The sequence below is a fragment of the Eptatretus burgeri genome, chromosome 1 (genome assembly GCF_056783735.1).
Source record: "Eptatretus burgeri isolate ZD-2024b chromosome 1, Ebu_testis_v1, whole genome shotgun sequence".
Lineage (NCBI taxonomy): Eukaryota > Metazoa > Chordata > Myxini > Myxiniformes > Myxinidae > Eptatretus > Eptatretus burgeri.
Window position 1 is genome coordinate 126,994,267 of NC_140961.1, and position 15,140 is coordinate 127,009,406.

The 15,140-nt window shown below is 39.7% G+C and overlaps 1 protein-coding gene across 2 annotated transcripts in view; it reads left to right on the forward strand.

The window, feature by feature from the left end:
* Nucleotides 1–9,579, forward strand: part of LOC147035377 (extracellular calcium-sensing receptor-like) — a 29,853-nt gene extending 20,274 nt beyond the window's left edge. Inside the window, exon 4 of one of the 2 annotated variants that reach the window (XM_085897216.1) lies at nucleotides 8,851–9,579. In XM_085897216.1, coding sequence (XP_085753342.1) covers nucleotides 8,851–9,338 — 488 coding nt within the window. In that variant the 3' untranslated portion in view covers nucleotides 9,339–9,579. Of the gene's footprint in view, nucleotides 1–5,926; nucleotides 7,300–8,850 lie in introns of those variants that run through there. The other variant, XM_085897227.1, reaches the window with a different exon arrangement.
* Nucleotides 9,580–15,140: the final 5,561 nt, after the last annotated feature.

Genomic DNA, 15,140 nt, shown 5'->3' on the forward strand with positions numbered 1-15,140 from the left:
GTGTAAGTATTCTATGAATACCATTTAGTTGCTTCATTCAATCATTTATATACCAGTAAAAATGGTGTTTTTAGTCCGTTAAAATCCCCTGAACCCAATTAAAAGAAAAAATTTCAGCTTTTATAAAATTATCTTTCATCACCGTCATGCATGTCTGAACTCTGAAATATCTTCACACTCGTATACATAAGGAAGGGTGTCAATTCCATTTTCTACGAGAAGGGCACTTGATGGAGTGCATAGCTCCGCCACACAGTGCCTGATCCACGAGAACATATCGGGCCCAATACATTTTTGAAATATCATTCGATATATCGTTTGTGGCCCGATCTCTCCATGGTGAAAAATCATTAAGAAAATTAAATAACTCTCCTATCCGGATCAGGATTTGAATCTTCACTAAAATCTAATTACTTTGTCTGGATCACACACCCAACCTGCCCACCAAATTTCATCTGGATTCATCCATAACGTTTTGAGATATCCTGCACAAAGACAGACAAACAGCCAAACAAACAGACAAAGAGGGGTGAAAACATAACCTCCTTCACCTTTAGTGGTGGACATAAAAATGTATCTCTTATCATCATACGCATCCAGAGTCTTTTTATTTCCTTGTTCAGAGTACAGTTCATGATTACGAGCATGGATTGGCTCACGCTCACCTCTCCACATATCGTCGCAGAGATTTTTGTCAAATATTGCTGTGTTGGCATGATTTGAAGTTTACACCAATCATCATTCAAATATTTATTTTCTACAATTTTTTTTGTAATATTGGTGATATTACATTTTCGAGAAATTTCGTTTGTGATATAAGAAGGTCCAAGTGGTCTATATGGTCAAGGGTCTAACTGTCTAATCTGTCGAAAAGGTATGAGGGGTCTAAATGGGGTTAAGGTATAAGGGGTCTGAAGGATCTTAGGGGTCTTTTGGGTCCTGGGTGTCCTTTGGGTCCAGGGTCTTTTTAGGTCTTCAGGTGTTTTGGGGTCTTTTGCATCTTTTAGGACTTTTGGGTCTTCCAGGTGTTTGGGGTCTTTTGGGTCTTCTTGGTCATCAGGGTCTTTTGGGTTTTCAGTGATTTTTAGGCCTTCAGGATCTTTTGGTTCTTCAGAGTCTTTTGGATCTTTGGGTCTTTTTGGTCTTTGGACTTTTCAGTCTTCATGGTATTTTTGGTCTTCAGGGTCTTTTGGGGTTTTTGTGACTTTGGGTCTTCATGGTCTTCGGGGTATTTTGATCTTCTAGGTACTTAAGGTTCTTCAGGGTCTTTTGCGTCTTAAACATCCTCAGCGTCTTCGAGGTTCTTCAAATGTCTCAGGGTTCTCAGCAGTCTAAAGGGTAGAAACGTTCATACCAATAGCACGTAAATATTAGACATATAGTCACATGTTTGGATGGACGGACATATGGAGAGATGGATGGATTGCCTGAAGGAAGGAAGGACGCACGCCAAGACCGAGAGATTTTGAAATACAGATAAATTATTACCATCACCGAAAGGGAGGGCACTGCGTTTGGCGCTGTTTGTCTGTCTGTCTGTCTGTTTGTCTGTTTGTTACTTTCAAAATCGAAGACTTTTCAAGTATATTTGTCAGTCGATTTTCATATTGTCTGTTTGTCACCGAGCTGTTACAATTTTAAACCAATCTTCACAAAACTTCACCGCATGGTAGAGTTTGTCATAGGGAAGAAGCCTATTGCTTTTGAGGTCAAAAGGTCAACATCAACCAAAGGTCAACAACTTCGGTGAGATTTTATAAAATCCTCAATTTTCATCCGATTGACTTGAAATTTGAAGAGGATTTATATTTCAGGTCACTGAATTCAACGAGCCAATTATTTTTGAGGTCAACATCGACCAAAATGTCAACAGAGCCTGAAGGTCAACAACTAAGGCGGCATTTCGAAAATCCTTAATTTTCATCCGATTGACTTGAAATTTATATACAGTATCTTACCCATGATAGGATATCATGGGCACCCATGATATCATGGGTGGCTAGCAGCCCCATACACAGCAGGGTGTGATGCACTGTGGATTGTGACACATTCCTCCCATGACCACCATAAAAATTTTCTGTGACGTGCCACATTACACCTTCTGTCATTTGGGTCCAGATGGGATAGCCTTCGTTGCCCTCGCACATCGATGAGCCTTGGGTGCTCAACAACCTGCCACCAGTTTGTGGTTTGTCCCTCCTTGGACCACTCTCAGTAGGAACTCAGCACTGCTGACTTGGAGCACCCCACAAGCCTTGCCGTTTCAGAGATGCTCTGACCCAGTCGTCTGGCCATAACAATTTGACTCTGGTCAAAGTTGCTCAGGTCTTTACTCCTGCCCATTTTTCCTGCATCCAACACATCAACTTCAAGAACTGACTGCTCACTTGCTGCCTAATATATCCCACCCCTTGACTGGTGCCATTGTAACAAGATAATCAATGTTATTCACTTCACCTGTCAGTGGTCATAATGTTTTGGCTCATTAGTGTATGTTGGTCCCTATGGGTCTCGAACTGTGAACCAGTATAGCACTAAGTTCCTTGACTTTGCAAGAAGTCATGGACTTAGGGTGGCTGGTTCATGGTTTCAGCACCCACAGGCTCATCACTGGACTTGTTCTTCCAACACTGGTGGTGTGTCAAAAGAGATTAACCATGTGCTCGATGATGGTCGCTGGAGGATGATCCAAAACTGCAGGGTCTACCAGAGTGCTCAGTTCTTCAATACTGATCACAGGCATGTTGGAGCATCTCTGAAGTTGCAGCTTAAATCCGAGAAAATGATACCATCTCAGCCTTGGCTGGATGTTGGCAAGCTCAAGGATGAGATGTAGCTGAGGAGTTTGCAAACAGGCTGAGTGCGAATTTGGGTGGTCTAATTGCTTTTGGGAACCCTGAAGAGTTGTGGAGTGCCTTCAAGACCACAGTATTTGATATTGCAGGTGGATGTCTTGGAACTCACTGAAGAGTAAAGAAGAATTTTGTCTCTGAAAGGTACCCTGGATACCATTGACCAGAGTCACAGGGCCAGGCTGAATGGCAGAGCTGAGCTGTTCAAGGAACTGAGGTGTAAAACTGTACGTGCGGTCAGGGTGGATAAGGAGGCCAATGTGCAAGGAATCTGTGAGTGGGAAGAGCATTGCTTGTGGTCAAGTGATTCTCATCCTGCTTCCAGTTGATTCACGCATGACGTTCCTCCAAGCCCATCCCTCAGTGTACTGCAGTTAAAGTGGTGGGTGGTGCCTCTTGAAAGATAAGTGAAGGCCTGCTGGGCCAGTTACTTTGAGTGGCTGTACCAGGCTGATCCACTAGCTGTTGAGATGGATGCCAGGGGTGTTACTATCCCTGTTGCTGACCCTCCTATCAACTGTGATCCAAATTCATTTGTGGAAACGCAGGCTGTGGTGAACCTTTTGAAATGGGCTGAAGCTCCAGGGATCTGGGGCATCCATGCTGAACTTCTCAAGGCTGGTGAAAATGCTATACTCATGTTATTGCTGTAGTTCTGTGCTCTGCCTCGAACACAGGCATCATCCCAACTGTCTGGAATAGTGGCCTTTTTTCCCCCTCTCTGGAAAAGGAAGGGTGATCGTCAGGACTGCAACAACTACCGAGGGGTGATGCTGCTCTCCGTGCCGGGCAAGGTCTTTGCTTGGATAATTCTTGATAGGGTTCGCCACCGTCTACTTGAGCAACAGCGCTTAGAGCAGTCAGGCTTTACACCAAAGACGTCAACAATTGACTGTATCCTTGCTCTATGGTTCCCCACTGAATGCAGATGAGAATTTCGGCAGGAGCTGCTTGCAAACGATGTCGATCTCTGCAAAAGCATTCAAATCAGTGAATCGGGAGCCCTCTGGATGATTCTTGGTCTTCCTGGTGTGCCACCAAAACTGTTCAATCTGATTTTGAAATATACTCTGGTAATGAGAGTGCTGTGAGATGTGGAGATACCATCTCTGACTTATTTTCAGTTGTTATTGGAGTTTGTCATGGGTGTGTACTAGCCCCCACACTTTTCAGTGCTTATATGGCTTGGATTCTGGGGAGGATGTCAGAGAGATGAAGCTGCGGTGCATCATTTGGTAATGTCAAGCTCTCTGACCTTGATTTTGCTGATGTCGTCATCTTTGCAGAGACGCTGGATGTCCTTTTGGGGGCCTTCGAGGTTCTGAATGAGGAGTCGGAGCTGCTGGGATTATGGGTTTCCTGGGTCAAAACTAAGATCCAGGCTTTCAATGATATCTTGGATGCTGCTTTCTTGTCTGTACCTGTTTGTAGTGAGGATATTGAAGTCCTGGAGAGATAATCTTTCCTTGGCAGTGATATTCATGTCTCTGCTGACTGTGAGCCAGAGGTCAATAAACGTCTGGGTCGGGCCTTGGGAGTCATTGATTCACTGGATCATAGGGTGTCATGATCTACGGATGTAAGACTTGGACTTGACCAGGGATCGAGACAGAGACTTAATTCCTTTGGTGCCAGTTCTCTCTTCGGAGAATCCTTGGCTCTCGCTCGTCAGACTTTGTTTCCAATGAGCTGTTGCTGAGAGAGAATCAAATGAGATTTGTTACCTGCATGTCCATAAGCATCAGCTGCGGCTGCATAGACACGTGGCTCGTTTTCCTGTCGCTGATCCTGCTCACCAGATTCTCTCAGCGAGGGAGCCTCGTAAGTGGATGAGGCCAATTGGTTGACCAGGTGCCTCATGGTTGCAGCAGGTTGATCGGCATTTCAACACGTTGGGGATGGGTCAGACATCTGCCTGGGGGATGGCTCGATGGAGGCCCCTGGAGTACCAGTGGAAAGTGGATGCAGTGATGCACTGCTCTGGCACATCCTCTCACACTTGATCTGACCTGGCACCCTTCTTCTCGTAGTGAAGATGTTTACACTAATTGGTGTACAAGTGAAAGGGAACTCACTGACACCTTAAAACCAGTTGCTTCAGGCAGGTGGAGCCCATTAGTCTTGGTAGGTCGCTCAATTAAGAGAAAAAACTCAATTAAAATCCACCATGACCTTGAAGTTTAGGTTTTGAAACCAAAGGTCATCTAATTTCCGATATCTGAAAATTTTCAGTTAATGTCCTCTAAATCTCTCTCGTTATTCTTCCATTTAATTTTCCCTTATCCATTGACTTTTAAAAAACTAAATGTCGACATTTAAACGGCTAACCTTAAAAAGGCTAAATGTCGAGAGGACGTTAAAGAGCTTAATGTCGACTTCCAATGACAAGCCAGGATAGACAAATAAATATTTCAACGAGGCATGCATTGAGTTATAAAGTAACAACAAAGTGGGTAAAACAAAAAATCTTTTAAAATGATCAGAAAGATCACAGGAAGATTTACGTCTCGGATTAGGATCCTGAAGAGTACAACAGGAAAATATGTGACAGAAAAAAACACAAGTGAAGGAAAGATGCAAAGATGAAACCAAAACTCTGTGGACTCCACCCTCTTCCTTGACATCTTTCAACCTTCAGACAAGCAGTCTGCAGCCTCTTCCATCTCTTTAAACATTGAAAACATAAATCACAACATTGACAAACACTTGGAATCGATATATGCTGTGATTCAATATGCTGATCAATGTCATCCATGAACCATCTCTCGCTGAAAGGACCATCTGGCAAACCCTCCTGTCTACTTTCTTAACAATCCTCTTGATGAAGTTCAGTCATTCAAACTCCTGGATCTCCCTATTAGCCATACCAATGTGCAAAATACCAAGATAGTAATTATTTATTCTAAAAATAAATCAAAAAGTTTGTAAGTTTGTACATAGAAAAACACAATTGTTCATTGAGGAAATTATGGGTCACTTTGGAATGTTTTGCAACACATTAACTATGTTTTACAAATTAAATTAAACAATTGAGAAAATTTTAAAATCTTTGAATTTCTTTTTTTTTGTACAAGATTCTTACGAGTGTCTCCGATGTGAAGAAGAATTTTGGTCCAAAGGAAGGCAACAGAACTGTTGGCGAATGTCTGAAGATTTTTTGGCTTTCTCGGATCCCATCGCAATAACTCTGCTCTCATTTGTCCTGATGGGTCTTGTCACAACAACATGTCTCGGGTTCTTGATGAAGCTTTATCGAGACTTACCCTGTATACAAACTGGAAGCTATGGTTGTGATGTACAATTGCTTGTTGTAATTGGATGTTGTTTTATCAGCAGTATCGTATTATTTGGCAGACCAGATGGAATTCGATGCAAACTGCACCATGCATTGCCTTGCAATGCTGTTGCAATGACTATCATCTGTGTGATCAGAAAAATCAGTATTGTGTCAAAAGGTAAGTTGTGAATCAACAACATTTTGTCTCATTCTAATGAAAAGGTTTACCATGACCTTTTGCAGCTTTCATTATTTTTGGATGAGCACATGAGGATAGAACTAATTAACACGGAAATCACTCATGAAAAAGCCATACATTTTCCCCAGAAATATCTGATCAAAATATGGTCTACATATTATCCACGATAACTTTTTGGACACAAACTTAAGGCTCATGGAAGAGCGAGAACACAGAATGGATCAGGATGCAACAAAGCAAAATGAAGAGCGCAAAAGAAGAGGGAAACGCCAACAGTAAGGTTGAGTGACAAAACAGATGGAGATGGAAAAACAAGGGATGTGGGTAAGAATGAGGGGTAAGAGAAGATGCAGCAAATGGACAACATGTATACAGGAACAATCTCTCAGGAAGGAAGAACTGGAAACTTGGGGGGAAAGATGAATGCATGATTCACCTTATGTATTCCATGACATCCCTTCCAAGGAACTTCAACAAAGAAACAGACCATGCGGTCCATCAAGCCAGCCCAGTGGTTACCATCCTGTGACTGTTTGTCCATGCTCTCTCCTTTTTAAACATTAAGTATCAAGCACGGAAGCAACACACACCATTGTAAAAGTCTTTGATATCACTAATGACTTTGCCAGAGTTTGAAACGGCAAACTTCTTAACTCCGAGCAGATGCTCTAATTCAAATGAATTGCATCATCGAACCCAACGAGTATTAAATTTGTTTATTTTGGACCTTCTTGAAGTTTATTATTACACTCACCAGAGGAGAGGGAATTGCATTTGTGTTCGTTTGTCTGTGTGTTTGTTTGTTTGTTTTTTTTTCTGCACAGAACTTGAATATGGGTTTTCTTTGCAACTGCTTATCGGTTTGAGACAAAACTTTCACCATAGGAGCAATTTCTCATGTAGAATGTTTAAATGATCATTGTGACATCAAAGATCATGTGGTGTGGCAGCCATGTTGGAAAAAAGGAAAAAAAATTGGACTTCTGTATGTCTGAAACTGCATCATTGAAAATATTAAACCATGGCACATTGCAAGTACTCTTCATGGAGAATAAAAATGATTTTTGTGTGATGCCATTAGTGCCTTCGTTATGACGTCATAATGTCAAACGTAGAATACCACATCCAATCAGTATGAACATTTTTGAGGGTCATCGTGAGATAAATTGGTGGAAAGGAAAAAAATTGATCATGTCATCCGTCAAGTGGTTTGGCAGCCTTTAAAAAAAATAAAACCTTCAAAAATATTCTTCTCTGAAGCGGCTGAACAGATCAAGGTGAAACTTCACAACCAAGATTGGCTATCCATGTGGAACAAAATGTCCCCACCTATGCCATCGTAGGTCACATGGTTTGGCAGTCATATTGGATTGAACGAAAATCATATAAATAAAGATTCTTTCTCTTGAACCGCTTCATCAATCAATGTGAAACTTCAGAATTATGATGTTGTAGAGATGGGAAATATGTGTTTTACATTTCAACCTGATCAGATGCATGGTCTGGCAGGCAGAATTATTTAATTTTTTGAATCTGGGTTTTTTTTTTTTTTTTTTTAACAAGGCTCACGAGACTCTGCTTCGATGGCTTTGAGGGTAGAGAAGTAGCAACTGAAACCAAAATCCTATCCAGGTTCCTTCTGATGACTTCATCTTTGCTTTTTGCTTGTTTGGGTTCCTTCTGATGACTCCAATGCAGTACTGTACCTCCAGTATTTGGTCTTCCATTTGTATTGAATTGAATTTATTTTAATCCCATTCTAAATTAAATTGAATAATAATTAATGTCATGGGTCAGGGTCAAGTGTCCGTTCCAAGCAGGGTTGCATCAAAGCGAGACATCTTGGTACCCGGTCATCTTTGCCAGCAGATAAAAAGTGGCAGTTCCAGATGAGTCATTATTATTAATTGCAGAACAAACCAGCACATTAACACCACACAAAATACACCACAAAACTATCCAAACACCACATAAAGCAAGTCCTGGTAAGGGTCTGCAATCTCTGATTACTATTTTCCTTATTTTTTGTTATATTTAGGTTACAATGCTAAATGGAGATTTTTCTTGAAATAAATAATTGCCTTGCAAACTTTGTTTGAAGACTTTTAGTATAGGTTACGATTATTGCAGCTTTTCAAACACAGTGCAGGAAGTCGACCATAAACAGGAGACAGACAAATGCATCAACAGACACCACTTGTGATTATGTTATTTTGGTGAACAATCAAAGCTTATAATCCAGCTCTGTCAATTAATTTCCATCTTGTTCCTATGATATTTTGTATGTTGCTGTGAGTCATAGAAATAAATTAAAAGATAAATGACAATTAAATCACTGTATTTGCAATTTGTGGAAAAGGAGTGATTTGCCAATGTTTTGAGTTAAATTAAATGTTGGAGATCAACAAAGCCATTGCGTTGAGATTAACAATTTAAGTGAAAAATGTATCATTTCAACTACATCTTTAAAATTTGTATAAAGATATCTTTTTAACACATAAACAATGTTTTCACTCTCGCAGTAAGAGTACAAGCAGACATCAAGTCACGGGGATGTATCAAGAACATTCCAAAAAATATTTTAATATTGTTCCTTTTGATATCACAACTTTTTTACTTCTTATTTTGGATCATTTTTGGCTTTCTAAGTCCTTCCAGAAACAAATCATCTGTCGTAGCAATCATTATTCTGGAATGTTCTGGAGCTTCACAAGCCTGGGCCATCTGTGGTTTTGTTCAGCTTGGACTCCTGTCTTTGATTTGCTTGGCTTTGGCATTAAAAGCAAGAAAACAGCCTTCATCCTTCAATGAACCTAAATTTATCACTTTCAGCATGCTGGTCTTTTTCCTTTTATGTTTGTGCTTTGTACCTGCCTACAGCAGCACGCTTGGAAAAATCAATGTTGTTACTGAAATATTCTTTGTAGTTTCCACATCTTATGGCTTCCTGGGCTGCATGTTTTTACCAAAGTGTTACTTTATCTTCAAATCCAAGAAGCTCTTGCACTGATGACACGGTTTCATCATTATTTATATTTATTCTGTGTGCTGTTCTTGATTTAAGTTTTTTATTTTATTTCATCACTATCATATAGGAACTCTCCTGCAGATTATTTGCATGAAACTGATACTTTATAAATGCAGTTTTATCACACTCTACTGTTAATTATTGAACAGCTTTACTGAGTGAAGGAAATCTGAAAAGTTTTCATTATTCCTTATCGATGTAACAAATCACAGAGGGATTTCATTCACAATAAACTTTCCTCGTTATGCTTCTTAATGCTTTCAATTGCCGAAACTGGAGTTTGTGCCAAAATATAAAAAAAACAAGGATCCTGGGAATCACTGCACATTGTGGAAAAATGGATAACACATTCACAGAAAAAGTAAAGAATAAAACGGCTTGGTGTAAATGAACTGGAACTTTAAAAGGTCAAGATTGAAAAAAAAAGCACGAGATAATGGTTTCCGGGCAACAGAAAAGAATTGAGGAGGAATGATGATGAGTGAAAGTCTGTGTTTAAGGATAAAAAGAAAGTGGTTTGGTTGAGATGTGCATGCAGTGAGGTGGAGGAGAGGATGGTGCGAGAACTTTCGACGAAACAAGGAGATACTAGAAAAGAGGAATCCTACCAACCTTAATGCCAGAAAGAGCAGAAAGTCTTGTGTTTCAACCTCTTGCATTGACAAGCTGTTCAATGTTCATCCACCCAGTGCTTTAGTTTCTACAAGGCTGAGAATTGTTGCGTGAAAAGCAATGATTCCAAATAAGAGTGAAGAATATTGCCGATGAGCTTCTCACATATTCATTATTTGTTTAAAGCCGTGGAGTACTGAAATGGACTTGAACCAGAACATTATGCTGAGTTGACAGCGTCTGACTTTTGAAGGTGATTTTTTTCAAATTGATATCAGACCCTCTGAATGCCTCTTCCTGTACTGAGGGACCCCAATATTAGAGGGGTATATGTTCCTGAAAAATGTCACAAATGTTAAATCTGCAAATGTTGGGGCATTATTTCATTGGAAAAAAAAGAGGGAGAGGTTCCCGGCAGTTTGTGATTCATCAGGAAAAACCAAAAATCTCATGAAAAAGTGTGAATACGTCCACGAAAAACTGTGGAAAAAAACACGAAAAAACGCGAATACAGGAATCAAAGAACCATGAATGTAGAAGAAAGTCAGAAAAAAACACGAATCTGTCCGTGCTGTGAAAATGTGAAAATAACTGTAAATGCGCAAAGCACAGGACTGAAGATGGAGAAGGAGGTCAATTTATTAACCGTGAGTAGGCAGATCCACAAAAAGCAGAAGCGCAAATGTCAGGGTCCAACAGTATTGATTTTCTGATACAGATAAAACTTTAAAAGGCAGTTGTTAACATCCAAAATAAAGTTAATAAATGTTAACTCTGGTCTGTTCATGCTCATCGACATTTACCACATTGGAAAGAAGAAGTAATAAGTTATCGTAAAAAAAATGTGAAAATACCTTGAAGGAAGATGGTGTAGAATTCCCGATGAAACGAATAGACATTCTAAAGTTTGAGAAAATGGATCATCAATCTGTTAACATATATGGATTAACTGATACAAACAAACTTTATGTTTTAAAAACTACAAATAACAACAAAAATGATGAAAGAAACAGGAACAACCTTATTTACGACAAATCTGGAGTCTTTACTTTACCCTTTACAGACTACTTTATGACAAATCTGAAGTCTTCACAACAAATCTTTACAACAAACAGACCAGAAGTACAGATAATTTACAAAGTTAATCTCAACAACTTATATAACTCATATTAGATATCTTCATTTATACAAATTTATTGCAAGCACTTTATCAACATTAGAATGAAGCCTCATCATTTCCATAGCTCCAAACATATTTCTTCAATGAAGAGAAAACAAAACTCTTATCAAAAAAGGGTGTTTCGCCTTATGACTATATGGACAACTTTGACAGATTTGAGGAAACAACTCCCTTCCAAAGAAAGTTTCTACAATGAGCTGAATAAAACTCATATTGGTGATGAAGACTATCTACACGTGCAAAACATCTGTGGAAAATTCAACATCAAAAAACCTCGGTGAATATCACGAATTTTTGGGCTTTCTTTCAGATCTTAGATGGTCGACTGGTGGCCATTTTCGTTGCAAAAAAAAAACCCAATAGTAAACATGTCCTCAACCATTTCTCAGATATGAATTTACAGATGTTGTTCAAACTTGGCACACATACAATGAATGAAAACTCACATATGCAGGTCATTTTTTTTCTGAGATCAGATACGAAATGGCCGACTGGTGGCCATTTTGTTACTTAAACATTTCCCCAACTATTTCTCCAACATGCATGGTCCGATTTTGTTCAAACGTGGCACAGCCACTGTACATGACGGGATATACTTGCACCTTACTTTATTTTGTGATCTGATCAAAGATGGCCGACTGGTAGACTGGCGACCATGTTAGTTTGAAAAAAAAAGCCGAATGGTGAACACATCCTTAACCATTTCTCAGACATGCATTTACCGATGTTGTTCAAACTTGGCACCCAGATTACGAATGATGGCTTACATGTCATTTTTCTCACGATCAGATCCAAGATGGCCGACTGGTGGCCATTTTGTTACTTCAACATGTCCCCAACTATTTCTCAGACATGCATGGTCCGATTTTGTTCAAAGTAGGCAAAGCACGTGAACCTCACTTTATTTTGTGATTGGGTTAAAGATGGCTGACTGGTAGACTGGTGCTCATTTCAGTTGGACATAAATATGGGGAGCCCTTCAAGTCCAGACAGCAAAATTACGAAAACAATGTCTTTTTTACTTGTTATCAGAAAGTAAATTTATAACAACTGGGATACATGGGGAACTACAACTACTGTGGTAGTCTTTCTGTGGGCTGGGAACAGATGTGGAAAAAAAGATACGATGAGGATGTAAATCGTGGAAACTTAAAAACAAGGATGATGAAGTTTGCATGAAACACGATATTGATTATCATAATTGCATGATATTTGATAAAAAACATGAAGCTGATAGAGAAATGTTGGATAATTTGCAATTGTTATGATATCCAATGTTGAGAGAAAAACTCTGGAGCTTTAATGTGAAAAAGATTAGAAATGCTTAATTAAAATTGTGGCTGTGCAATTTCCTTTCAGGATATCTGACAAAGATTATTAAGCTCTAATGGCATCAGCAAGACTGAGGGACAAAAAATAAACCAAAAATAATTTGCAGATTAATTACATAAACCAATTATTGCAAAGTTTAAAAGGAGAAAGGTGGAATCCAAAGTGGTTAATTACATATGATCTGCTGACTTCATTGAACTTAATAATGATAGGGGATACAAGTATGCCTCAATTGTTATTTATTTAAGGTTGAGATTTAAGGATTTAAGGAAACACACATCAACCACACAACACCCCTTGATGAGACCCCCACCAATGGCACTCTGTACACGTGCACACAATTACGCATAAATACTCAAACTACCTAAAAGTCCTGCTAACATCCCTATACCTCTCCATTTCTATATCTTCCAGGTACCGATCTAATTCTAATTTAAACTTATCTACTGTTTCTGCAGACACTACCTTTCCAGGGAGACCATTCCATGCATTCAGTACTCTTTGAGTAAAAGACCCCTACCTTCCTCCCATCTCAACTCTCCTTTTCTTTCCTATCAGGCTATGGCTCCTGCTCATATCACTGTCTACTTGGTTGAATAATTCATTTGCAAATATTTTGTCTCCACCTTTCATTATCTTAAACACCTCAATCATATCTTCTTGTAACCACCTCCTTTCGAATGCATAAAGCCCTGTCTACTTCAGCCGCTCCTCATAGCTAAGTCTAGCTGGGCCCGGAATCAATCTCGTAACCCTGTGCTGAACCATCTCTCTGGCATATATGGCCCTCCTGAGTTGTGGTGACCAAAACTATACACAAAATTCCAGATGTGGCCTCACCAAATTCCTGTACAATGTTAACACCACCTCTTTTGATATATAAATTACTCCCTCCAAATATAACCCAAAACCCAATTTGCTCTCCCTCAAGCTGCCTGGCATTGTGATGCCTGATTACCTCCCATATCAATTACCAAAAACAGATCCTTCTCCTGTTTGACACGCAACAAAATTACCCCTTGCATCATCTTATCTCTATTTTCATTGTTCTTTCCCATCCCTAACACCTTAAACTTGCTCAGGTTAAATTGCATCTACTATTCTTTTGTCCAGTCTATGCAAGTATCAATACTTTCCTGAATCTGATCACTACCCCTTCTGCTATCCACTTTACCTCGAAGCTTTGTGCCATCTGCAAATTTGGAAAGCCTACGCTTCTCCCCACTGTCCAAATCATTGATGGAAATAATGAAGAGTAATGGTCCGAGTGCTGATCCCTGAGGTACCCCACGACTTAATCCTCCCGCTCACAGCCACTCTTTGATTCCTATCACGAAGCCAGTTTGCAATCCCATAACTACCTGACCAGCCACTCCAAAAGCCCTCACTTTGGCTAATAACCTCTGATGTGGTACCTTCACAAATGCCTTCTTAACGTTTAGATATACTATGCCCACTGCATTTTCCTCATTCACCCAATCAGACACTGCTTCATAGAACTGTAAAAGATTTGTTAGACAGGAACTACATTTGATAAACCCATGCTGACTACCAGTATTTAGTTTGTAGTTATTTAAATGGTTCCTTATATGGTCCATAATTAATGTCAACAACACCTCACCACAACTGAAGTCAAATGAACAGGTCTATAGTTTCCCATTGTTTCTCTGGATCCTTTCTTAAATAATGGTGTAACATTCGGTACTCCCCAATCCTTCAGTACCTGTCCTGACTCCAGTGAGAAATTGAAAATATCCGTAAATATCTCACATACCTACTCAGTCACTTCCGTCAATCCTCTCACGTGCATATTATCTGGCTCTGGAGCCTTATCTACTCTGAGATTACCAAGCTGTTCTTTTAGTTCCTCCACTCCAACCTGGATCTTCTGTAAAAGCCCTTTCTCACCTCCTTGATAGATACTCTCAGCTCTTGGCAATTCTCCTGACTGTTCTTGTGTAAAAGTTGAAGCAAAATACCTGTTTAATAAGCCTGCCATCTCACTTTAATCACTAACCAACTCTCCCGGTACTATTCTTCAATGGGCCCACACTGGTCCGAACCTGTTCTCTTCCTCTGATATACTTAAAGAATGACTTGGTATTATTTTCAATATTCTTAGCCATGTCCTTCTCATACCCTCTTTTGGCTTGCTGAGTTGTTTTCTGAATTTGCCTCTGTTTACTGTGAGAGTGATATAAATCTAACTCCAGACCTGTAAAATTATACCAAATAAATACCTTCTGCTTCTCATGAATAGCATTCCTTGTCTCACTGCTTAACCACCCTGACCTCTTTCTTCTTCTAGTTTTACACCTCATTGGAAAGTACTTACTCTGCACTCTACACATTTGCTCCTTGAAGGTTTCCCATTTTTCTGATGCTGATTGTCCTGCAGTTAGCTTCTCTCAATCTATATCACCCAACTCTCTCCTCATACCCTCAATTGCTTGCCTTCCTGAAAGCTAATATCCTTACCCTACCATCCTGAACTCTAACCCTTAATAGAGTCTTTTCACACACAGTGGGATGGTCACTCGCTCTTAAATGCTCCCTGACATCCACCCCCTCCACCATATTGGGATCGTTACTTGAAAGGAGGTCTAACACTGCACTACCCCGAGTGGGCTTATCTGCAAACTGGGATAAAAAGTAATTTT